The sequence below is a fragment of the Quercus robur genome, chromosome 3 (assembly GCF_932294415.1).
Source record: "Quercus robur chromosome 3, dhQueRobu3.1, whole genome shotgun sequence".
Classification (NCBI taxonomy): Eukaryota; Viridiplantae; Streptophyta; class Magnoliopsida; order Fagales; family Fagaceae; genus Quercus; species Quercus robur.
Window position 1 is genome coordinate 35,807,112 of NC_065536.1, and position 23,244 is coordinate 35,830,355.

The window sequence follows — 23,244 nt, forward strand, 5'->3', positions numbered from 1 at the left end:
GTCGAGTATGAAGCCCTCCTCAAAAGGCTAGAATTGGCTAAGTTTATGGAAGCCAAGTCCATACTCGTCTTGGGGGATTCTCAGTTGCTTATGGGCCAAGTGAATGGGGTATATGAGGCTAAAGAAGAACGGATGAGGAAATACCTTAGTAGGGTGGTGCGTCTTATCAAAAGGTTTGAAACAGTTGACTTCGTTCAAATCCCAAGGGAGGAGAACGTGGAAGCTGATACCATAGCGAAAGAAGCCTCAGCAAATGAATCCATGGACAAATTTGATGAGATTCAGTATATGCCAAGTATAGATATCCCAGAAGTACAACAGGTAGAGAGCAGAGGAAATTGGATGACCCTGATTGTATCATACCTGAAAGACGGACGACTCCCAGAAGAGAAGGACGAAGCCAGGAAGTTGAGGGTAAGATCGGCTAGGTACGTTCTTATGGACGAAATGCTATACAAAAGAAGTTTTTCTCAACCTTATCTTAGATGCTTGGCTCCGGACGAAGCAAACTATGTATTGAGAGAAGTTCATGAGGAGCGTGCGGCAATCACTCAGGAGCCAGGTCACTTATCCACAAGGTCGTTCGTGTGGGGTATTATTGGCCAAATATGCAAGCTGATGCTAAAGCATACGTCAAGGTCTGCGACCAATGCCAACGGTTTAGCAACATCCCCAGACAACCATCAGAGTATCTCACCCCGATGATGGCACCGTGGCCCTTTGCACAATGGGGACTAGACATTTTGGGTCCCTTCCCACTAGGCATAAGGCAAATGAAGTTTCTAGTGGTGGGTATTGATTATTTCACCAAATGGGTGGAAGCTGAATTGTTAGCAAATATCACACAACAGAATGTTAAAAATTTCGTGTGGAAGAACATTATGTGCAGATTTGGAGTGCCTAAGGTATTAATGTCTGACAACAAACGATAATTTGACAATGCACTCTTTAGGGACTTCTGTGCACACTTCGAAATTCAAAATCATTATTCCTCGCCCATCCATCCCCAAGCCAACGGTCAGGCTAAAGTTGCAAACCAATCCTTGTTGAAAATCATCAAGACTCAACTTGAGGGGGCAAAGGGAATATGACCAAATGAGTTACCAGGTGTTCTATGGGCGTACAGGACGACAGTGAGAACCCCTACGGGGGAAACTCCTTTCAAGCTAGCCTATGGAAGTGAAGCAGTCATACCTGTAGAAGTGCATATGGCCAATCATAGGGTGATGAAGTATTAAGATAAGGATAATGAGGAGCAACTCCGTTTGAACCTTGATCTAATAGACGAGGTAAGGGCAGATGAAAAGCACAGGGCAGCAAAGTACAAAAACCTCATGGCTAGGCAATATGATGCAATGGTGAAGTCAAGGCATTTCAACATAGGAGATCTTGTCCTGAGAAAGGTCTCTTTGGCAACCAAAAACCTAGCTCATAGGAAATTAGGCCCTAATTGGGAAGGACCCTATAGAGTTATCAATTGTAAAAAGCAATGTTCCTACTACTTGGACGACTTGGATGGGAGAAAATTGGAATATCCTTGGAATGTGGAGCACCTGAGGAGGTACTATCAGTAAAAGTAAGCCTGGACGAGTATCACTATGGACGAGCTTGGAGCTTGTCTGTCTACTTACGTTCTACTTATGTTTGATGCTGTTTGTGTTTGATACTATTACTTTATTATTTATGTTGTGGTTATTTGTGTCGTGATTATTGATGAAGTTATGGGCGTACAAGATGATAGTGAGAATCTATACGGGGAAACTCTTTTCAAGCTAGCCTATGGAAGTGAAGCAGTCATACCTGCAGAAGTGCATATGGCCAATCACAGGGTGATAAAGTATCAAGATAAGGATAATGAAGAGCAACTCCGTTTGAACCTTAATCTAATAGATGAGGTAAGGGCAGATGCAAAGCACAGGGCAGCAAAGTATAAAAACCTCATGGCTAGGCAATATGATGCAATGGTGAAACCAAGGCATTTCAACATAGGAGATCTTGTCTTGAGAAAGGTCTCTTTGGCAACCAAAAACCCAGCTCATGGGAAATTAGGCCCTAATTGGGAAGGACCCTATAGAGTTATCAACTGTAAAAGGCAAGGATCCTATTACTTGGAGGCCCTGGACGGGAGAAAATTGGAACATCCATGGAATGTGGAGCACCTGAGGAGGTACTATCAGTAAAAGTGAGCCTGGACGAGTATCACTATGGACGAGCTTGGAGCTTGTCTGTCTACTTACGTTCTACTATGTTTGATGTTGTTTGTGTTTGATACTGCTACTTTGTTATTTATGTTGTGGTTATTTGTGTCGTGATTATGGACGAAGTTATGGAGTTTGTACTTATTAAATAAAAAAGGCATTAGCATGCATGTGCCTTATCTGTAAACGATATTTATGTTATGTACAAAATGTTGTGTGAATTTCAAATCTCCATGCTATTCTTGTTCAAGCTAACCCAAAAGGGAGCTAAAAGATTCAAGACGAATAAATTCTCTGTACGCAGAGATATAATGTCTATAGGCATACTCGTCCAAGTCATGGACGAGGGAAAGCCTTATGAAGCATGTCCGTCCAATTTAAGGACGAGATTCAATAGCCAACTAAAACAATCCAATCCTTGGACAAGTGAAAAGTTAGGCAAAAGAAACTGGATAGTATGTAAAATTAGCTTGCAAGTCTTAGGACGAATAAAGCAAAATGAAAATACTATCCACAAAGACGAGTTACATTAACAAAAATAATATAAAAATATATATATTTTCGCCATGGACGAGCCAAAGTTGGAATTGATATAGATAACAGCATTTGTCCATGCAAAGATAGAAAATAAACTTTCATTCAGTAACTAAAGGGTGGACATCCTACGTCCAAAAACCCTTGTTAAGTCAAAAAACTGAAATGATTGTTTGAAACTCCATTCTAAAACCATGGACGAGGCAAATGTACTTAGGTCACATAAAAAGGTCCCAAAATAAAGGATCGAACAAAAACCAAATGAAAGGAAAAGAAATACAAGGATTGCTTTGAGTAAAAGTCTCGTCTTTAAGAAGAGGGGGCATTAGCATTGGGGTCGTCTTGGGGTGGCTGAGTACTGGCATCATCTTCCACATTGACGTCCTCGGAGCTAGTTTGAAGAAAAGAGCTGGTAGCAGCAGCAAGGTTAAGCTTAATAAAGCTAAAGTCCACTTCTGGGAAGTTTTCCATAGCATCCGCTTTGAAGTCCTCAAAACCTGCTGCATAATTGGTGTCCAAAAGATCAGTGTATTGTTTGGACGCCTTAAATTCAGTTACTGCATCCTCTTTAGCTTGGATAAAAGAACACTCAGCTCGTCGTTCTTCTTCTATAAATGATTAAGACGAGTGCCTTTTTCAGCTACATCAGTCTTCAACTCCTCAATCAATTTCTGGAGCTCTGTTGTCTTCTCCTTAGCCTGAGCAGCCACCCCAGCCCATTTCTTGGATTCCTCCTTCACCTCTTGAATCCTCGTCTCCAGCAAGACTCTCGTCTTGTCCAATCCTATAGCCTGCCTAGACGTTGCTATAAATTTTGACATAGCCTAAAAAAAAAATATATATATATATATATATAAATAAAATAAAATAAAAAAAAGAGAGAAATGAGATGAAGGTTAGATGAAAATGTATATATATTGGCAAAGACGAGGAAAAATATAAAATTACTTACCTTGAAAAGATCGTGAACACCAGAATGTTCAAAATCCTTCAAGGACATGTCATAGCAAACATTTATGTCCTCGTCTAAAATAGCCTTTTGAAAACGCTCCCAAGCCAGGTCTTCATTTTCAATGATATTTAAAGGGACCTGTTGAGAAGGCTGGGATGTGGCAGGCACAGTCGTCTTGGACAGAGTAGTCTCAATTGGAGTGGACGAGTCCACGTCGTAAATTTTGACAGGCTGTTGAGACTAGGAAATGTTGGGCTTAATTATTTGGGATGACCCATGCTTGGCCTTTTTGCCTCGACGGTTGGGGAGATTTCCCAAATCAAGACTTTTGGATAGGGATCTCTTCTTATCCCCAGCCAATGGACGAACTTGTGGTTGGGACTCAGGACGATCTTCTTCATTTACAACCTCTTTTCCCTTATTTTCTTTCATGGTTGACACTCCTAAAGGTGAAGAACAATGACAATAAGTGAGAAATTTTAAGTAGATTAGGAAATAAGTTAAGTGTTCAAAATGATATTAGGTAGAAACTTACTTCTTCTGACTGTGACCTCGTGAGCAATAGCCTCGTCTGATGGTTCAGGGCCAAGTCCCCACTTGGCAAGACGTCGTAGGGTGACTAAAGAACGAAAATCCCTATCAGCGAAAAGACGAGCTCTATGGACGTGATCACGGTGAAACTTGCTTAAGGACAAACGTTTAACACCTATTAAACAAATAACGAACAAAAGTTAGAAGAAAATAAAAAATAAGTTGAAAGAAAGAAAGATGAAAAAGGGGAGGGACGTACTTTCAAGACAAAGGTTCCCTAAGTCCCCAGAGTAAGGAGTAAAAGGGTCCCTGCCAACGTCCACAGGATTCCCTGCCCAAAAACCAGAGACAGATAAACTCTGTCTTCCAATTTCTGTCAGACGAGGCCAAAGACCTGATTAACCTACAATCCTTACCCCTGGCTATGAATTGGTAAAAGCCAAGGGATTGATTTATTTCTGAAGGTTTGTAACAAAAAAGGAACTCGTCCATAGTAAGGGGACGGCCCCTTCCAAATACTTCATTCCACAAAACTTGCATAGAGATAACTAGTCTCCACGCATTAGGGTTAAACTGACACATACCTAAACCTAACCTAACCAATAATTCTCTAGCAAATGCATTCAAGGGTAACCTGAAACCCCCCAAGAAATAAGCCTCGTAGACGCCCACCCCAAAACGGGGATTGCAGCACCACTCTCCACGGACGGGCAACCTAGGGTTAAGCTCATCCGGGATCTGGTACCATGCCCTAAGATTGTTTAGCCTTTGCTCATTCGTTTTAGAATGAACACCTACAGCACAACTATAAACTGTCTCCTCTTCGTCCAAAGGACTAAACGGAGGCACATTGGACAAAGTGCCAGCCTTGGAACCAGAGGCTTTCCTAAGTTGTTCTTGGATGACTTCTAAAGGAAGCCTGGGCACACCAGAGGTATACCCCTCGTTCGTAGAACTCTCCCCACTACTATGACTACTGTTACTTGAACTACCATTACTGGTTGAATCATAATACTCGTCTATAGCTTTCTTTGTACTATCGCTAGACAAGGAAATAATAGTTTGAGACATTTTTTGGAAACCAAATACCTAAAGACGATCAGGAAGAGAGTACCTGGCTCTAGATGAGAGAGGACTATGGACACAGAGAAACTTCTAAACGAGGGCCCTAGACGAAGAAGGATTTCAGAAATGTAAAGGGTAAGGGAGAAATTCCACTATTTATAGACATCTGACCTAGGTATTCGAAACGGTACGACCAACTAGGATGCGACACGTGGCCTAGCCCTCGAAAAAATAAATCGACGAGACTGGACATCAGTTAAGTTATGACACATGGCACGTATAGTTTCAGACATTAAATGCACAAATCCTTTAGACGATCCATTTGGACAAGGGGGCAATTGATGGTGTTACAAAAAAAACACCAACTCCTGAACTCGTCCATATGGCTCGTCCAATGAAAGACCGACTAGGGCGAACCAAGCACATGAGGTGATCATCCCAAGCGTCCTTGATGACCTCGTTCATCTTTGGACGGACGAGGTCCCATAAGAAGCTTGTCCATCCTTAGAATCATTTGGACGAACGAGCTTTACAAGAAATTAGGAAAAAGTAAATGCACAAGGAAAAGTCGTCCCTAATAGCCTCATCCATCCTTAATAAAGGATGGACGAGTTTATTGGGTTGAATTACTATGTGCCAAGTTCTCCATTAACCACTATGGAACACAAGTCCGACTGAGGTAACTTCCATGGCGGTTATGGAAGTTACCTCCAAATCCTCCGGACTCCTCGACAATAGGAACGGTTATTAAACAGATAACCGTTTCACACATGCTATATAAGCATTCTTCAATGAGAAGGTAAGATTCATTCAGACACTTTTTTCAGAAATTACTTCCTTCTTATAGTGAATTACAAATCCACTGACTTTATCATCGGAGGAGTTTTGGCCGGTCCCCTCTGACTTAATATTTGTTTTCAGGATCAAGCCCTAAGATCATCAGCGCTCGAGACTTATCAACCTACTGATTTCCAAGGAACCATCAACACCTGTCCCACTCCACTAAAACTCAAACTCAAGAGATAACTCCCATTAACTCAGGCACTTTTCCATATTTTTTTATTAAAAAAATGATTAATTATTTCACACCACCATCACCTAAACTATCAGTCCTTTCTCTCTCTCTCCTTCAACACAAATTGGTTCCCCATTTCTCTGTTTTGTTCCAGACCCTTCTCCCTATATTCGATCGTTTTCAGCCCCAACCAATGCTACCTCCGCCGGTCCCCCCGATTTGTCTCTTGTCTATGACGATCCCACCCATCCACCACTTCCACCATTCCACCCATACCCAAAATAAATAAATAAAAACTCAGCAAACCCCATCACCCCACTGGTCCACAACCTACGTTCACCACCACCGGTCCACCACTACATCGCCAGCGACACTAGCAAGAGGTGGCTGACACCTTCATTGCTGCCATTCACGGCTAACCTCTACCTCTGAAAAACCCATCTCTCTTCCACTTCATCCCTCTCAAAACCCACCCACCGCAACAAAAAACCCTGTAAACCCCAACTCCCCACCGGTCCACCACCTACCTTCAATGGGAACACTAGCAAGAGGTGGCCGAAGCCTTCACCACTACCATTCACGACCAACCACTGCCTCCGACAAACCTATCTCTGTTCCATTTCATTCCTCTCAAACCCACCCACCCACCCACCACCATTTTCATCTTTACGCTGAAGGATTAATAAGGATTTGTTATGACTACTCAGATCAACCTGCAATAATCTCATTTATTTTCAAAATGGTATTGATGATTTTGCTTAAAATTGATGGGATTGTTGTTTTAACCAAAAGTTCGATTTGGGTAATTATTTTTGGGTGAAATTGGTGGTGGGTAGAAGGGAGATAAGTTCGTTGAGGCAATAAGTAGGCCGTGACTGGTAGAAGGGAGATGAGTAGGACTGGTGGAGAGTAGGAATGGCAACGGGTTTGGTTCGGGCCGGGTTTCTTTATACCCAAACCCGACCCGCGGGCCTATACCCATAACCCGAACTCGACTCATTTAATAAACGGGTTTTTTTGATTGCACCCGAACCCGCCCCGTCGGAGCCCGTGGGGCCCGTGAGCCTCGACCCAAAATACAAACAAAGAAATCGGTAAAAACCCAAAAGCACAAATCATCACAAAACAACATTTTCCTGGCAATTTTCTTGGCAGCCAAACGAATGCCAAGATCTAACAAACCCAGAAATTTTGCAAATCCAAAAATAAAACTAGTAAATCTGAAAATTCCACCAAAAAAAAAACCAACAAATTTGGCTCACAAAAACAAAACCCAAACCCAAATTTTGCTCACAAAAACACGAAAATGAAAAATCCCCAACCCATCCAGTGGTGGGTCTGTAACTGGTGAGGGGTAGTTCACGGTGGCTAGGCTTGTCGGCGAGGATTTTCTTGGTCGCTTAAGGAAGGGCTAGCGTGGGGCTTGATCACTTGAGGGAAGGCTTGATCAATGATCGCTTGAGTTGAGATTGAGAGTGAGAGTGGAAACTAGAAACTAAGGTTGAGGCGTGAGAGGCAGAGAGGGGCGGCTGCTGAGTGAAGGTAGAATGAGAGAAGAGTGAGACTTAGGGTTAGATATATGGTAATATATATAGTTAGGTTTTTTGGTAATTTTAGCTAAACTAAGTGGGTCGGGTTCGGGCCGGGTTTTTCTTAAAACCTGGACCCAACCCTATTCTTTATCAGGCCGGTTAAAATCCGACCCATTAGGGTCGGGTCAGGTACCCGCGAGTCGGGCAGAAATTGCCATCCCTAATGGAGAGATGGGGTTTGCTGGGTTTTTTTTGTGGTGGTGGGTGGGTTTTAAGAGGGATGGAGTGGAAGAAAGATGGGTTGTCAAAGGCAGAGGTTAGCCGTGAATGGCAGTGACGAAGGTGTTGGCCACCTCTTGCTAGTGTCATCGGCGATGTAGTGGTGCTCCGGCGGGGTGATGGGGTTTGCTGATTTTTTATTTTATTTACTTTGGGTATTTCTGGAACAAAACAAAGAGATGGGGAACGGATTTGCGTTGAAGGAGAGAAAGAGAGAAAGGACTGAGTTTAGGTGACGGTGAGAAATAATTAATTATTTTTTTAATAAAAAAATATGGAAAAGTGCCTATCGTTTGAGTTAACGGAAGTTATATATTGAATTTGAGTTTTAGTGGAATGGGACAGGTGTCGCTCTCTGATATTGAGTTTGGAGAGACTTCCTCCAATTCAGATTGCAGAGAAACTTTCTCCTAAAAATATACAGCTAATATTTGGGTGGGTACCATACCCACTAAAAATATAGGTGGGTACGATAGAATGACCCCTAAATAAGTCATGATTGAACATAAAATTGGCTCGGCTAGTTCACCACCAAGCCAAAATGGGTAATTAACCTTGATTTTCCAACTATTTAGTTAGTAGGCCCGGTTGTCAAACTATATTATTTACTAACATCTCGAATTTATAAGACTCGATTTTGACCTATAAATCGAGTCTCAAAGACTCGATTTCCATGGTTTGATGTATTACACATGGAAATCGAGTCTCTAAGACTCGATTTATAACCCTTATATTTTTACACCATAAAGAACCCAGAACATCAGAGAAGAACCCAGAGAGAGAGAAAAAAAAAAACAGAAAGAGAGAGAAGATCGAGATTGGAGTGGGAGAGAAGAAGACGGCAGAGAGAGAGAAGAATCAAGCCTCAAAACTTTCCCGATCCCTCACTGTGAGAGAGAGAGAGAGAGAGAGAGAGAGAGAGAGAAGAAGATGGCAGAGCCAGAGCGGCAGAGATTACGCTCAAATCTAGAATTACCGGAAGAGTGCATCAGGGAAATAGTATCACTGACTCATTGTTGAATCCTAAAGAATGGTGCAGAGGGTGTGCGGTTTCGTGAAAATTCCGTGAGGCTTCTGAGTCCGATGAAAACTGGGTTAGATTATTGCCTCCTGATTGGCTGGCAATCCTTTCCAGATCATCGGCTCACTTGCATTTCACTTCTTTGAAACAGCTATACCTCGATCTTTTCGATAACCCATTTTTAATTGACGGCGATACAAAGGTACTTTCCTTGTTTTCCTTTTTTACAATACAACTCTTCAAATACGGGTTCATTTTGTGGGTTTGGGTTCAAATTTCAAAACTCTTTTGACAGTGTCCATGGAAACCGTCCAACCCGCCGCCACCCAATCCGATGACTACGGCGGTCAGACGCAGGTTTTGACCTCACTAACCCGACCCCAGCGAGTCGGTTGTCGGTTTTTAATTTCAAAACCCGTGAAACATGACCCGAACCGAAGTCCATTCAAAATCCGGCCATTTTTTTTCAGATTCCGGCCACTTTTTACATTTAATTCCGTCAATTTTTGGCACAATAAACACCGGATCTGGCCAAACCAGTGATTTCTCATCACGATTTGCCAAAAATCTCGCCGGATCTAACGGCATCTCACCGGATCTTGGATGGATTTGGCAAGATCTCGCCGAATCTGGCGAGATCTCGCCGTGTTTCGAAGCATTTCGGTGATAATCGGGTTCACCCGAAACCGACCACCTTCCGCCAGCAACTCAAATCGACAAATCCAGAGCTTTCAATATCTTTTTATCAATTTTGTGTCAGCCTCTAGTTCCCGTTCACATACTTTATTGTACGATGCTATGTTCATCCGGGATAAGGTTATTTTTTGGGATTAGTGTCATAATTTTCCATTCATCTCAATTTGAGACATTTCTCTTTTCTATCCAATTAAATCACACGCATAGTGATTTTTATTTTGGACATAGAAAATAAATTCATTAAAATGAAAAAAAAAATGTAGTATAAACAGACGTGAAAAGAAAACAATTCGAACACCAACATAAATAAATAACGGTGAGCACTTAATATGTTACAAACTGTCTTCCTAGTTTTCCACTTCTAGAACACTTAATTCTGTTTCTGAATTTGCTGAATGAAAAGAAGTAAAGGGGTCAGTTCTTGAATGAATTTAGTTATAGCGCCATCTGCAAATAGAAAAACAAAATAAAACACACACACAAAAGGAGCTTTTATCTCAGTGTTCAAAATATGAAAGATTTGGTTGTATGTATGCTTGTGGCCATATCTGTACTAATCTTCTTTGTTTCTAGCAGAGCTTTTTCTTGGACAAATCGAGTGGTAAGAAATGTTACCTTCTTCCTGCAAGGGAACTGTCCATTATATGCGGTGACTATCCTCAATATTGGAGATGGATTTCTCTACCTGAGGAATCCAGGTCTGTCCCTATTATATATTAGTACTCCTATATTTATTTATTATTTTTAAATTTAGACTTCTTTTTTTTTTTTCATCTAGTTCTTAACGGTGTACATGTAAAAATCAAACAGGTTCCCAGAGGTAGCGCTACTTCATGATGTGTGGTGGTTTGACATCAGAGGTAAGATGAGTACTTCCATTCTGTCTCCTAAAACACGCTATGCCGCTTACCTTGTGTACAAGTTGTGGAGCGGAGCCCGTGGATTTGATGGCCCTCCTTTCAAGGCTTCAGTGGGAACTGTTGGAGGTGAAGTTTATAAACAAACTGTTCGTTTGGGCCTTTTTGTCATGGAGCCAAGCCAACAAGACCGGATTATACTGCCGTCGCAGCAACACACTTCACATCCCAAGCAGAGAATAGATGGATGGTTAGAGATTGAGTTGGGTCAATTTTTCAATGGGGGAGGAGAAGATGACAAACTGCAGATTAAACTTAAGGAGGTAGAAGCTAATACCCAGAAGATTGGCCTCATTGTTGAAGGGATCAAGATCAAGCCAACAAAGGGTTAGTAAAATTTGTGTTTTTATTAGCACTAATGGCCTGATTGGATGGAGGGGGAGTAGAGTTGAGTTGACTAAAAATAAGCTAATTTTGTGCTAAATCTACTCTACTCTATTTCCCCTCCCTCTCGTTCAATCCAAACAGACCATAAGTGACATTGATGATACACTAAATTGCAATTCTATCAAACTTGATATTGGTCCCAAGCCAATTGGATGAGTATAAAATTTATAGTGGAATTACTATCTAGATCTCAGATCTGTTGGGGCATATTTGAGTGTACTAGCTTGTATGATTTTTATTAAATTGTATTTTTAGAATCTGGCTTTCAGAATTTTATGGCATGTGTAAGACATATAGGGTAATATCCTTGTAAATTGGTATGACATGTTGATGTGTTTTGGTAACTCAATTGAAGTTTGGAAGTAAGTTGCACTTTGTTGGATAAAGCAGTAAGAATGAATTGTACCACCTAACTTTGGGGATTTATTTCTCAAGTTAGGGTGAATGGATTGAGTTGTAAATTTGTGGGAGCTCTATTTAGTATGTATAAAGTATGGATGAATGTTCATGTACCTTAGTTCTACTGTTTAGTACACAAAGGAAAAATTATAAGCCCTGCAACTATAGTTTTTTATGATTAGTGCTCAGTTTTGTGTGTTTTGATGTTTTAAACTGGTAATTGCATGTTTGAGTGTTTGGTTGCATTTGGGATGGTTGTAGGAATTCACAGGGGCCTAGTTAGGGTGAAGAATTAATAGGTATAGGAACTTGAGGGTGTAAGTAACGAAATTATGGATTATAACACTCCATAAGTTGAATAGTGTGCTTAATAATGAAAGTGGCTGCTTTCTATTTAGGAGCAGGAGAAGACCAGTAGGGGACTCCCCTACAAGCAAAAGCATTTGCCTTGAGGTAAGGGATTGTGATATGAGGGTCTAGCAGCCCATATTTTTGTAAACATGTGTTTTAAACAAAGCTTTTTGATAAACATGATTATGCTTATGTTTCATTGAAATTAAGCATGTTTTTTTTTTGTCAAATTAAGCATCTTCAGTGGATATGGCTTTGGATATAATTAATTTAGAAGTTTGCTTTTATGTCTTGTGATTTCTCTACTCTCTAACTTCAAATATATATACTACACATTGTGCTTGCTATTTGCATATTGCCAGTATTTTGGTCATTGATCTTGTTGGGCATACATGCTTACCATATGGTCCAATGTATCTATTATTATAGGTTTCAACCCAAACAAGTATTGCTGGAAGTGGTGGAGTTGGTAGATATGGAAAAGGAGTTGGAGCTGGAAAAAGCATTGGAACTGGTGCTGGAAAAGGAAGAGCTGAGAAGATTGAAGGGCAGTAGTAGTGTTATTTTTGTAGGACCTTTTATATATTAGGACCTTCGATTATTTGAACCTTTTATGGTTATTGTTTTGTACAACTGTCCATAAGCTTATTTGATGGTGTTAATGGACAAAAGTAACCTATTTTATGTTGATCTTAGGTAGGACCTTTAGTTTGACAAACATTACCGGTCACTGTCTTGTAAAGCCTTTCATAAGCTTCTATGATGGTGATACTAGACATAAGTATCCTATTTTTTGTTGGATAATAGTTTACAAAACCTTTATGTTAACAACTAAATATTAAAGCAACTTGACTAAATTTATTTATCTTATGTGGTGTTTTTGTTGAACAAGCTATTGACCAATTTGATGGCGATACTGAACAAGCTTATGTGGTCTTTATGCTAAACAAGTTGTTGAACAATATTAAGGAAAATCAACTAAATGCCAATATCCATTGCAAGAAATGCATTTCAATTTTCAGTACAATATAATATGACGAGCGGCCATTACAATTGTCATTACATTAAATAAGATTAGAAACTAACTACTTTTTCAAAACAATTGTCACCACAATCTTTTACAATAACTAAACTACAATTTATCTATTCTAAATACAAGTCCTTGGCCATTTGCTTTCACATTGCCAAACTAATTAGCCTTCTCCAACTGCAGAATTTTAGCTTCCAACTTGTTAGCCTTTTGTACTAATCCAGTGATAATTTGCTTAGCTCTGGTACAAATTTCTCCATCAATCCATTGTACAAAGTTGCAATTTACACTTTTCTGCAATTTTAAAATATGCAGCCAATTATCCAAGTTTGATAATCTGAACAAAACTGGGCAAGCAACAAGCATTCTATCCTTAGCAAGCATGCCTTATCAGCCATCGCTTATCTCTACGCCCTTATCAACACACACTCTATCAGCATTAGCAACATGCACTCCTTGCTACTTCAGAAAAGCTTGTGTCATATCAGAGCCAATGTAGAATAAAAAAAATTTATAAGCCACATAGCCAAATTCCTCACTATCTATGCTACTAAGTTTCAAAATCAACCACATTGTGGGAGTATTCATGCTACTTAGTCTCAAACTCCATGCCAACCGAAAGGTACCAAATCAACCACAGTATCCATGCCCTGAGAGGAATTTTTGTCATCCTATTAAAATAACATCAAAACAAACAAGTTAGCTTAAGTTTTATACAAAGAAAAAGACTATGACTAACAAATTCAAAAAATATACAAAACAAGCCTAGGAATAAACAATCGACTTCAAGAATATGCATAACAAACCTAGAAATATACATAACAAGCCTAGAATCAGGACAAAAACACTGCTAAGAACAAACATTATAATCAAAATAGAAAAAAAAAGTGTTTTCTTTTCCATACACTTGAGTTCAAGATATATACAGGACAAGCTGGGCAAATGGGACACAAACACTACTAAGAACAAACATATCATCAAAATAGAAGAAATCAAGTTTCTTCTTTTCAATGCACATGAGTTCAGAAATATACAGAACAAACCTAGAACGTAAAAAATTGCCTACAATAAGAAATTGGTTCAAAGCAAGGTGCTAAGAGAGGGTATACAATCCTCCAATGGTCAGAAGTACCACAATACGACTAGTTAAAGGCTACAATGTGGACTCTTCAAGATCCAAGAGACTTGCCTGACTTACTTCCACCATCAGGTGCAAAAATGATAAAGGGCTAGCTGAATTCATCCAATCAGCATACATAAATAATAAACTGACCATAAATCATTCAAAATGTATTCATCCAATTGACAAGGTGCTTAGAGTGACTTGAAATCATCTTTTTTATTCTTTAGTTACAAGGGAAATTCAATGTTGCTTGCACCTTAAAATCAATCATAAAAAAATAAATAAATAAATAAATAAAACCTAAACAATAGCATCCAATTATTGCCACGAGGGAAAGAGAATGAAAAAAAATGTGATAAACGAAACCAAGAAAGTTTCGTTTATATCATAATAGAGTCACACTATATCTAAACCTTCACAACACATTCATATATCAAAACATAAAGATTGCAAATAAGAGAAGAAAGCATAAGAAGTTTATAACTTTGAGTTGACAAATAGCTCCTTCACCATATAAGAAATCTCATCATCTCACATTTTTAAAACATATAAGAATTTAAAAAATGTGTATAATCATATAGAAAGCCAAGATTTGGTATATAGTAGAGAGTAAACAAAGAAATATTACTACTTGTCTCAAAGATCTGCACCACCAGACATGACCCAAAGAAATGTGAGGAATCATATATAATTAAAATTCAAAGATCTACAGCCACTGGCACTACCACCAGAGAAATGAAAACAACGAAAACACAATAGATAGTTTAAGCAAAATGAATCCATATAGCTGATTATCAAAAGATCTATTATTTTTAACAAAATAAATTAATAATTAACAAAACAGAGCAACTGAAATCAAAACAGTTTGTGCACACAGCACAAACGTATGTGATAACAAAAAATAAAAATTCAGCCTCACATTCATTAGAAAAATAAAAAACAATTTACTAAATTGCTGTATGAAAGATAAAAATTCAATCTCCCATTCATTAGAAAAAAAAAAAAATTCAATTCACCAAATCACTAACTCATAAACAATATCCTATTCATTCTTTTATACTAATCTTTGAGTGACCGAAAATATTCCTATAGTGGAATGTTTCTAGCAATTTCAACAATTCTCGAACATTGATCATTATTCTTTGAATGCACTAGACTTGTTGCCAACTTGTACCGTAAACGTTCCGACCAGCTCTCCTACAAATAATTAGACATGTAATTAAGAAGTAGTTTAAACAAATTATGTGAAAATTTGTATTTAATTCAAAGAAATTTTTTACCAAAAGGGGTATATGCTTGCTGGAAGTATTTGTAAACATGCGTTTTATAACATACATCCTACAATCATACCTGAAAAATGAAAATTGTTAAAATTCTGCAATTTGAAAAATGCATAGAATAGTTATCCATATGTACTAGTACAATTTGGTACCTACCCATTATTTTGTTGAGGATTCGAGTTGGGTGATTTCAATCTAAATTTGGTAATACTATCAATATACTTGTCTTTCTCCAAAAAACTCAACAACTTATCAAGGCCTGTAACCTATTGCAAAGTTGGATTTTAACATCAGTTATTTTTAGTACAATACTTAACAAAATTACATTAAAAACAATCATTATTGAGTAGAAAGAGTAAGAAACAATACCACAATTTTAACATTTTTTGTTTGAATGTCTTGACTAGTTGTGCTTTGCAAAGAGTCCAGTATATATATAAATCTTTTTGCAAAATCAACGACACATAAGTACCAATGACAATTATTGTCATTCATAGGGATAAAAATCTACAGGTACAAATGAACAATGTATTAGCATGTGTCAATTTAATATACATGTGTGTGTGTGCGCGCTAAGTAAAATTACCCATTCACACTTCACCAAATTTGACATATACTTGTCATCGTCCCTATATGTCTTTTTAAACCATTCTAGTGCGGGATTGCCATCTTCTTCGAGCATTTTTTGCTACAAAAATATATAAAAATTTCAAAAAAATAAGGTATTAATTAAACACTACAAGCACAATCCAAAACATATATTCAAGAAAAAACAACTTGTGTACTAATTAAACACTATAAGCACACAAACCAAAATATTATGAAAACTTACAGCAAAATGCGTTGGCAAATACCACACAAACATGTCTCTATATCTGTTCTCTTCCATCCTCATCTTGCAAACGAACAAATTAATAATCTAAAATACAACATAATTGCTATAATTATTGTATAAATAAACAGCACAAATATTTATTACTGTATTTAAATTTCATATACTAACCTGACTGCTTATCCATTGGTTAGGGAGCAAGGTATTGAAAGCTGCACGATCACCATACTCATATTTCATGGAAACAAGAACTTCACTAAACATTATTCATTGACAAATTCTTATGTTAGAGCTTATTCAATAAATTCATTATTTTTAATACCAACTTCAAAAAGGATGAACCTCTTCTCAAAATTTTTATTAAAAATGTAGTTACATATGATCTTCTCCATTTTAGTAAATGGTTCGAACTCATTCATATCCTCGTCATCACCCAGTATAGATTCCTAAAAGAATATAGTATAATCAAATTAGCATATAAAAATATGTTGTATTCGCATCCTTATATATCAATGTACACATTCATGAACTCACCTGCAATGAATCTGTGATTTCTTTCCTCTTTTTGACTTTTGGAACTTCAGCTTGTAATGTGACAATTGGGCTATGTTTTTGTGATCTGGTGACTTTAGGCTTGCTAGAAGGTGTAACACATGATGCATTAAGTTGAACATTATGAGGGAAAGTTAATTGCAGCATATCCACATCCTGTGCAATAAAAAAAATAAATAAATAAAAACTCATGTTGCTACTAAACATCCTAAACACATTTAAAATAAATAAATAACAAATACTAATTCACTTACCACATTATGAGACAAGGGTGTTTTGCTGCCAGGTTTTTGATTAGATTGAGTTAGCCCAGCAATGTGAACATTGCAGTCTTCCTCCATTGACACTATCTTAGATGCTTTTTTAATGTGCTCTGTATCATCTTGTTCCATTTTGTCTTGAATTGGAGATGTAGACTCTATCTAAGATTCTTTTTTAGCACATACTGTATCATCTTGATCCATTGTGTCTTGGATTATATACGGAGATGCAGACTTCATTTCTTCTTTAACATCTACAATATCATTTAAGTTGAGGTCATTGGAATGTCCATTATGTTCCCTTGCTATTTTCTTTAACTCCAAAAGAATGTCATTCTTAAATGTGTCCATATTGTTTGCAATGTCTGCCACGGTTTTCTGCTTGACTAGCATTTCATCTCTAACACTTGTTATTGATTGCTCAATCACAGTTTTCTGCATGACTAGCATTTCATCTCTAAGACTTGTTATTGATTTCTCAATTCTACGAATTGCTTCATCAGAACCTTGTGGATTAATTTATAGGTACAATCATCAACAAATGTCCAGCACCAAATTATCATCAAATTCATAAGATTTATTGGTTGAAAAAAGATACCATATTTGGCTTGTCTTCATGTTGAGATGGCATAGCATGAGATTCATTAATATCTTGTTTCTCTAGTGGAATATTTTCTGTCTCATGTCCACCATCCATTTGTGTTACAACCAACTATGATAAAAAATATATATATATATATATATATATTATGCCAACTACATGGGGTAATAATTCACATATAAAACATATTTAACTTATTTATAAATAGTCAAACATTAAAAAAAGTCAATTATTACCTTAGGACTGTCAAAACTTCCAATTGAATGTAATTTAAGCATCCTTTGGTTAACTTCTTTCCCCCAATAACAGATACGTGGTTGAAGTCGTTTGGACACATGTTCAAGATTCATTTCAACATTGACATGCTAAAAAAAAAACAATTGCAATATGTATAAAAGGGTCATAGAAATTTAGTCAAAAGAGTCATAGAAATTTAATAAACAAAATCATATTCTTGAAAGTAACTATTTTCTACAAATTACCATTAAAAATAGCAAGCAACCATTAACGCCAACACGATTCTTTTCTTTATATTTGTGCACACCTCGAATAAGAAAATCCAACACCAACTTCGCTCAATTCAAGTTTTTGAACTCATCAATATTAAGGAAAATTGAGATAAAGGACCGCTTGATATAAGGTTTTGGAGTGGGACATAATAAAGTACCCAATACAAACAGCAAAAAACAACCAACAAATTCTTTTCCCGATATTTTCATCTCCTTCAGCTTACCCTCTAAGAGGGTAATTGGTATATCCCCTACCACATTTAATCCATGTTGTTGGCATATATGATTTATCTCTTCAACGCTTGCAACAATAGACACATCTACCCCACTTGATTTTATTCCTAGAATAAATTCTACATCTTCAGTGGATATTGGTAACCTCCTTCCACACAAATATCCAATGCACAAGAATTGTGGTCAAAATGATCAACTAACCATTTGCAAAGATCTCTATCCAACTGTATAGACCTTAAATCCAACATACTACCAAATCCCATTTCTCGAATAACAAATCTTTGTCTTTCATTTAAATTTAAAGCCATCAAACGAACACGATTAGGGGCACACCGAGTATATAATGAAACCTGCATTATATAATGAACAAAAAGGGTTTCATTACGAAATTTAATACATAGTCCTGAATGCTAAAAGTTTCATAGGTAAATACTTACTTTACATGATTTGCGAGGAATATCATGTGACAAATTAGCATACTTTTCAGAATTCTCACGTGCTTCCTTCTTGTACTCTAATTTCGAGTCTTCATCAAGATTCATCCACTTTTCTCTAATCTCCTTCTTAACCTGTAATAGGTATTCATACTCTATTAAGATCTCCATGAATATGTCATGTCAACTAAACAATAACAATAACCTAAAAACTATAAGTATTATTCAACTTACAGCTATGCTTATCTTATTGACAATGCGCATAGCTTTCATCAATTCTATTTGCTTTTTACTGAAAATCAAAATTTAATAAAATAGATTATTTTAAATATAACAATAGAAAAAATATTATAAATGGATATATAATGAAGATGAATCTTACTAATAAATTAAAAATAGTCCAACTGGTCTTTCCGGGGAGGGGGGGAACTTGGACAGCACCCTGCTCTTCAATATTTTCCACTCTCCCCATACTCCTATCTCAATATAACATGAAATAAAAACAAGGTAAGCTGTACGGCACCGAGGTCCCGAGACCCAAATGGGCCCTGGGCTCAGGCCCAATGGCACAGCCCTATCGCCCTAAGCTCTGCTTGAAACTGCCTTCAAAGAATACGAGTTTTGGGTCTCGGCTCCTGAACTATGCTCGGCATAAAGCTTCCCGAACAGTCAGTGAAACCTTGTCCGTGCGTATCATAGGATGCTCAGGGAACATCACTACCGAGCAAATTCACCTGAGTTGGAACCAAGTTCTAAGGCCATAATCGTTACACTCCACTCTCACCTAAACATCCATTTATAACAGATAATATTGGACCTCCAATTGCACTAACAATGGCAATAATCATGATCTCCCCCATTGACTTAAAGCTATAAATAGAAGAAGTTGGGGAAGAAGAGGGGGTTCAGAAAAAAAAAAAGAAAAAAAAAAAAAAAAAAAAAAAAAACAGTGATTTAGAAAGAGATGAGGAACATTACTTTGAGTCTTTGTGCCAAGAACGACCCAAAGTAGGAAATCCTGAAGCCCACTTTATAAATAAATTGTGAGCCCAAGTGAGGTTGAGCCCAACAGTCTCATTTCAGGCCTGCACAATTGGTGCCCACCGTGGGGCTCTCCTACGAAGCTGTGGTTCGATTGAGACTCAAATAAGAGAAATGTCCGAGGGACGTTCGGGAGGGTGTGCCCAGAGCGGTTCCGTGGGATCTTCTCAGGGATCCACGTGGCGGGAAAGAAGACAGAAAGGGTGCGAGGATAGGGAGCGCCTGCGAGGAGAGGAAGGGTCTGGCCTGGGAGAAGGGTCGGATCAAACCCGCTGAACGGTGTCAGGTGTTTTGGGACACAGGCAGTATAATGATAGAGACCGAGAGTTGGAGCGGTTGCGCAGACTGGCGATGGATCTAGAGCTGGAAGCAAGGGGTCGACGCCAAGAAAGGGACCGCCACCACCGGCAAAGGGGAAATGATAGCACGGGAAATCGGGGCGAAGAGGGCTCTAGCCAATCTGGTACACAACGATTTCGAAATTGATCACCCTCTCAAGAATCACACCGGCGTAGGAGCCACTCACACTCCCGAGAGACACGTCATCGCCGGAACCGTTCGCGTTCGCATGGATACGAGGACCGAGGGTCGGACTCGCCAGAGGAATGGCGACCCCACAATGCTGCCATGGATGCCATGAGCCGAGCCTTACGAAGGGCTGCTCGGTCATCATTCTCTAATGAAATTGAATGGGCCTCTATGCCGAGTAGATTTACAAGACCGCCATTCAATTCCTATGATAGGAAGACGAATCCTGTGGAGCATGTCAGTCATTATATCCACATGATGTCCCTGCATGCATACAATGATGCGTTGATGTGTAAGGTTTTCCCCTCCAGTCTCGGCTCCACGGCCCTGAGATGGTTCAATGGGTTACGAAAAGGCTCAATTCGAAGCTTTGCCGAGCTGATTCAAGAGTTAGGCAGTAGATTCGTGACATGCAGCCGAGTGCCACAGCCGGTGGATGCGCTACTTTCCATAAAGATGAGGGTCGGTGAAACCCTTCGGAGTTACGCCAGTCGGTACTGGGAACTCTACAACGAGATCGGTAGAGGAAATGAGAAGATAGCGGCAAGCACCTTCAGGATGGGGCTCCCCGAAGATTCTGAATTATGGGAGTCGTTGACGAAAAGACCTCCCGAGGATATGCTGCTTATGAGACGCATTGAGGAGTATAAACGCCTGGAAGATGATCGGCTGCAAAATAAGGGGAAAGCCCCGTTACTCGGGAGATCTCGGCAGGGCATTATCCCGGCAAGACCGAAAAAAGATTTCATGATGTAAGAGCTAGAGGCGCAAATTAAGGGAGTTAATGTGGCGTTCAAAGAACCTGTGCACAAAATTCTAGATCAGATTAAGAAAGAATCATTCTTCAGGTGGCTGAACAAAATGGGCGGTGACCCATCTTGGAGGAACCAAAACTTGTATTGCACATACCATAGGGACAAAGGGCACACCACCGAGCAGTTTCGGGTATTAAAAGATCATCTTGGGCAATTAGTAAAAGCAGGGTATCTGAAAGAGTTTGTAGTGGACTCCGCAGACCGGGATGCCAGCCAGGGTGTTCAGCAGAAAAGGAATCCCCTCCCACCACCGCTGGGAGTGATCGAAGTCATCCACGCCGTTCCGAGAGGTACAGTAGCAGCTAAAGGGGTATTGATAGTGGCTTGCACGGAAGGAGAATCACCCGAGAAGAGGACGAGAGTTAGTCGGCTAACCATCTCTTTTGGCGAAGAAGACTTGGAAGGGACGATCCAACCTCATGATGATGCGTTGGTAGTAATAGCTCGGATAAGCGGGTTCTTGGTAAAAAGAGTGATGTACCAAGGAAGCGGAGCCGACGTGATGTACCCGGATCTGTTCAAAGGGCTCAGATTAAAGAGTCAGGATTTGGCGAAGTATGACACACCGCTGGTCTCGTTTGACGGAAGAGTCGTGGTTCCCGAAGGGCAAATTTCTCTCTTGGTGGACATGGAAGGCAAGGAAGTAATAGTGACCTTCATAGTAGTCCGGTCATTCTCACCGTACACCGCAATCCTAGGAAGGCCGTGGATCCATGCAATGAAGGCCATTCCGTCCACCCTGCACGTAAAAGTGAAATTTCTCACCGAGTATGGAGTCACCGTGGTGCGAGGGAACCAACGAGTGGCTAGGCAGTGCCTGGTCACCGCGGTCAGATGGAAGAGTGAACAACTCGGACAAGCAGAGGAGACCGAAAAAGAAACTTTATAGCAATTACAGAAGCCCTGAGGGGAAACGGGGGTGGACATTGCCGAGGAGGTTTTGAAGGTCAGAATTTTTCCAGACAATGATAGGTATTTCCAGATAGGCATGAGCATGAATGACCGAGAAAAGGTAAAGATGTTGTTGTGCCTTTTACAGAACGTGGTTTTTTTTGCCTGGAGTTCATACGAAGTGCCCGGCGTAGATCCCGAGTTCATTGTCCACAAGCTTAACGTGGATCCTTCATTCCCCTTAAAAAAGCAAAAACCGAGGAGAGCATCGAAGGAGCATGTTGACGCGGTGAACTTAGAAGTCTAGAGGCTGAAGGAAGCAGGGGTGATAAGGGAAATATACTTCCCGAGGTGGTTAGCGAATACGGTGGTGGTGAAGAAAAAGAATAGTAAATGGAGAGTTTGTGTGGATTTCACAGACTTGAATAGGGCATGTCCCAAGGATCCATTCCCAATGCCCAAGATTGACCAACTAGTAGATGCCATGTATGGGCACTTGAGGATGAGCTTCTTGGATGCTTTCCAGGGGTACCACCAGATTGCCTTGGCGCCCGAGGACCGAGAAAAGATAGCATTTATTTCCCCGAGTGCAAACTATCACTACGAAGTCATGCCATTTGGATTGAAAAACGCCGGTGCCACATACCAGCGGATGATGATGAGGATGTTCCAAGAGAAAATTGAGTGCACAGTGGAAGTATACATTGACGACATGGTGGTAAAGAGCAAAAAGGAGTCGCAACATACGGAAGACCTCCGGGGAGTATTTGAGATACTCCGGTAGCACAAGTTGCGCTTAAACGCCGAGAAGTGTACTTTCAGTGTGGGGGCTGGCAAATTCTTGGGTTATCTGATTTCTACTCGGGGGATAGAAGCCAATCCCGACTAGATAGATGCCGTGAATCGCCTCAGACCGCCGAGCAATCCAAAGGAAGTACAAGTGTTAACCGGGATGTTAGCCACCCTAAACCGATTCATCTCCAAATTCGCCGATCGCTGCAGACCGTTTTATCAACTTCTGAAGAAGTGGAAGGGGTTTCATTGGGACAAGGAATGCGACAAGGCCTTTCGAGAACTGAATGAATACTTGGCAAGAGCACCCATGTTAACGGCCCCGGAGTCCGGGGAGGATTTGTTTATGTACCTCTCAGTGTCTGACCATGCCGTGAGTGCTGTGTTACTAAGGGACCAAGGAGTACAACAGCCAGTGTATTACATAAGCAAAACCTTAGTAGAT

The 23,244-nt window shown here is 39.5% G+C and overlaps 4 protein-coding genes across 6 annotated transcripts; 3 read left to right on the top strand and 1 right to left on the bottom strand.

Annotated features, from left to right (window-relative positions):
* Positions 1-9,164: 9,164 nt before the first annotated feature.
* LOC126719578 (F-box protein PP2-B10-like) lies at positions 9,165-11,087 on the top strand (the record flags this gene model as incomplete). Its single annotated transcript, XM_050422111.1, has 3 exons — positions 9,165-9,329; positions 10,400-10,521; positions 10,634-11,087. Coding segments are annotated over 3 exons (726 nt in total), but the record flags the coding sequence as incomplete, so codon positions are not given.
* A 1,769-nt stretch (positions 11,088-12,856) lies between these two features.
* LOC126717926 (uncharacterized) lies at positions 12,857-17,646 on the bottom strand. 3 transcript variants are annotated; one of them, XM_050419923.1, is made up of 8 exons: positions 16,949-17,643; positions 16,677-16,850; positions 16,485-16,588; positions 16,314-16,398; positions 16,143-16,229; positions 15,897-15,998; positions 15,680-15,817; positions 12,857-13,578 (listed from the first exon to the last, which is right to left on the bottom strand). In XM_050419923.1, the coding sequence occupies exons 1-8, from the start codon at positions 17,084-17,086 to the stop codon at positions 13,507-13,509; spliced, it is 900 nt and encodes a 299-aa protein (XP_050275880.1). In that variant the 5' UTR covers positions 17,087-17,643; the 3' UTR covers positions 12,857-13,506. The 3 variants fall into 3 exon arrangements, with proteins under 3 accessions (XP_050275880.1, XP_050275879.1, XP_050275878.1); XM_050419922.1 differs by lacking the exon at positions 12,857-13,578 and adding an exon at positions 14,489-15,576 and having other exon boundaries at positions 16,143-16,205; positions 16,949-17,646; XM_050419921.1 differs by lacking the exon at positions 12,857-13,578 and adding an exon at positions 14,489-15,576 and having other exon boundaries at positions 16,949-17,644.
* Positions 17,647-20,400: 2,754 nt separating this feature from the next.
* LOC126719579 (uncharacterized) lies at positions 20,401-21,057 on the top strand. Its single transcript, XM_050422112.1, has one exon. The coding sequence runs from the start codon at positions 20,401-20,403 to the stop codon at positions 21,055-21,057; it is 657 nt and encodes a 218-aa protein (XP_050278069.1).
* A 105-nt stretch (positions 21,058-21,162) lies between these two features.
* Positions 21,163-22,005, top strand: LOC126719580 (uncharacterized). The gene has a single exon (XM_050422113.1). It carries the CDS (start codon positions 21,163-21,165, stop codon positions 22,003-22,005), a length of 843 nt encoding a protein of 280 aa, XP_050278070.1.
* The last annotated feature ends 1,239 nt before the right edge of the window (positions 22,006-23,244 follow it).

What these genes read in the sequence shown, in the direction of transcription:
- LOC126719579 (XM_050422112.1), top strand. Translation starts at nt 20,401, where the DNA reads ATGGATGCCATGAGCCGAGCCTTACGAAGGGCTGCTCGGTCATCATTC.
- LOC126717926 (XM_050419921.1), bottom strand. Translation starts at nt 17,086, where the DNA reads ATGGAACAAGATGATACAGAGCACATTAAAAAAGCATCTAAGATAGTG. An exon ending in AATAAAAATTTTGAGAAGAG is followed by an intron (nt 16,399 to 16,484) that starts GTTCATCCTTTT and finishes AATAATGTTTAG; the next exon opens with TGAAGTTCTTGTTTCCATGA. An exon ending in ATTTGCCAACGCATTTTGCT is followed by an intron (nt 15,999 to 16,142) that starts GTAAGTTTTCAT and finishes ATATTTTTGTAG; the next exon opens with CAAAAAATGCTCGAAGAAGA.
- LOC126719580 (XM_050422113.1), top strand. Translation starts at nt 21,163, where the DNA reads ATGGGCGGTGACCCATCTTGGAGGAACCAAAACTTGTATTGCACATAC.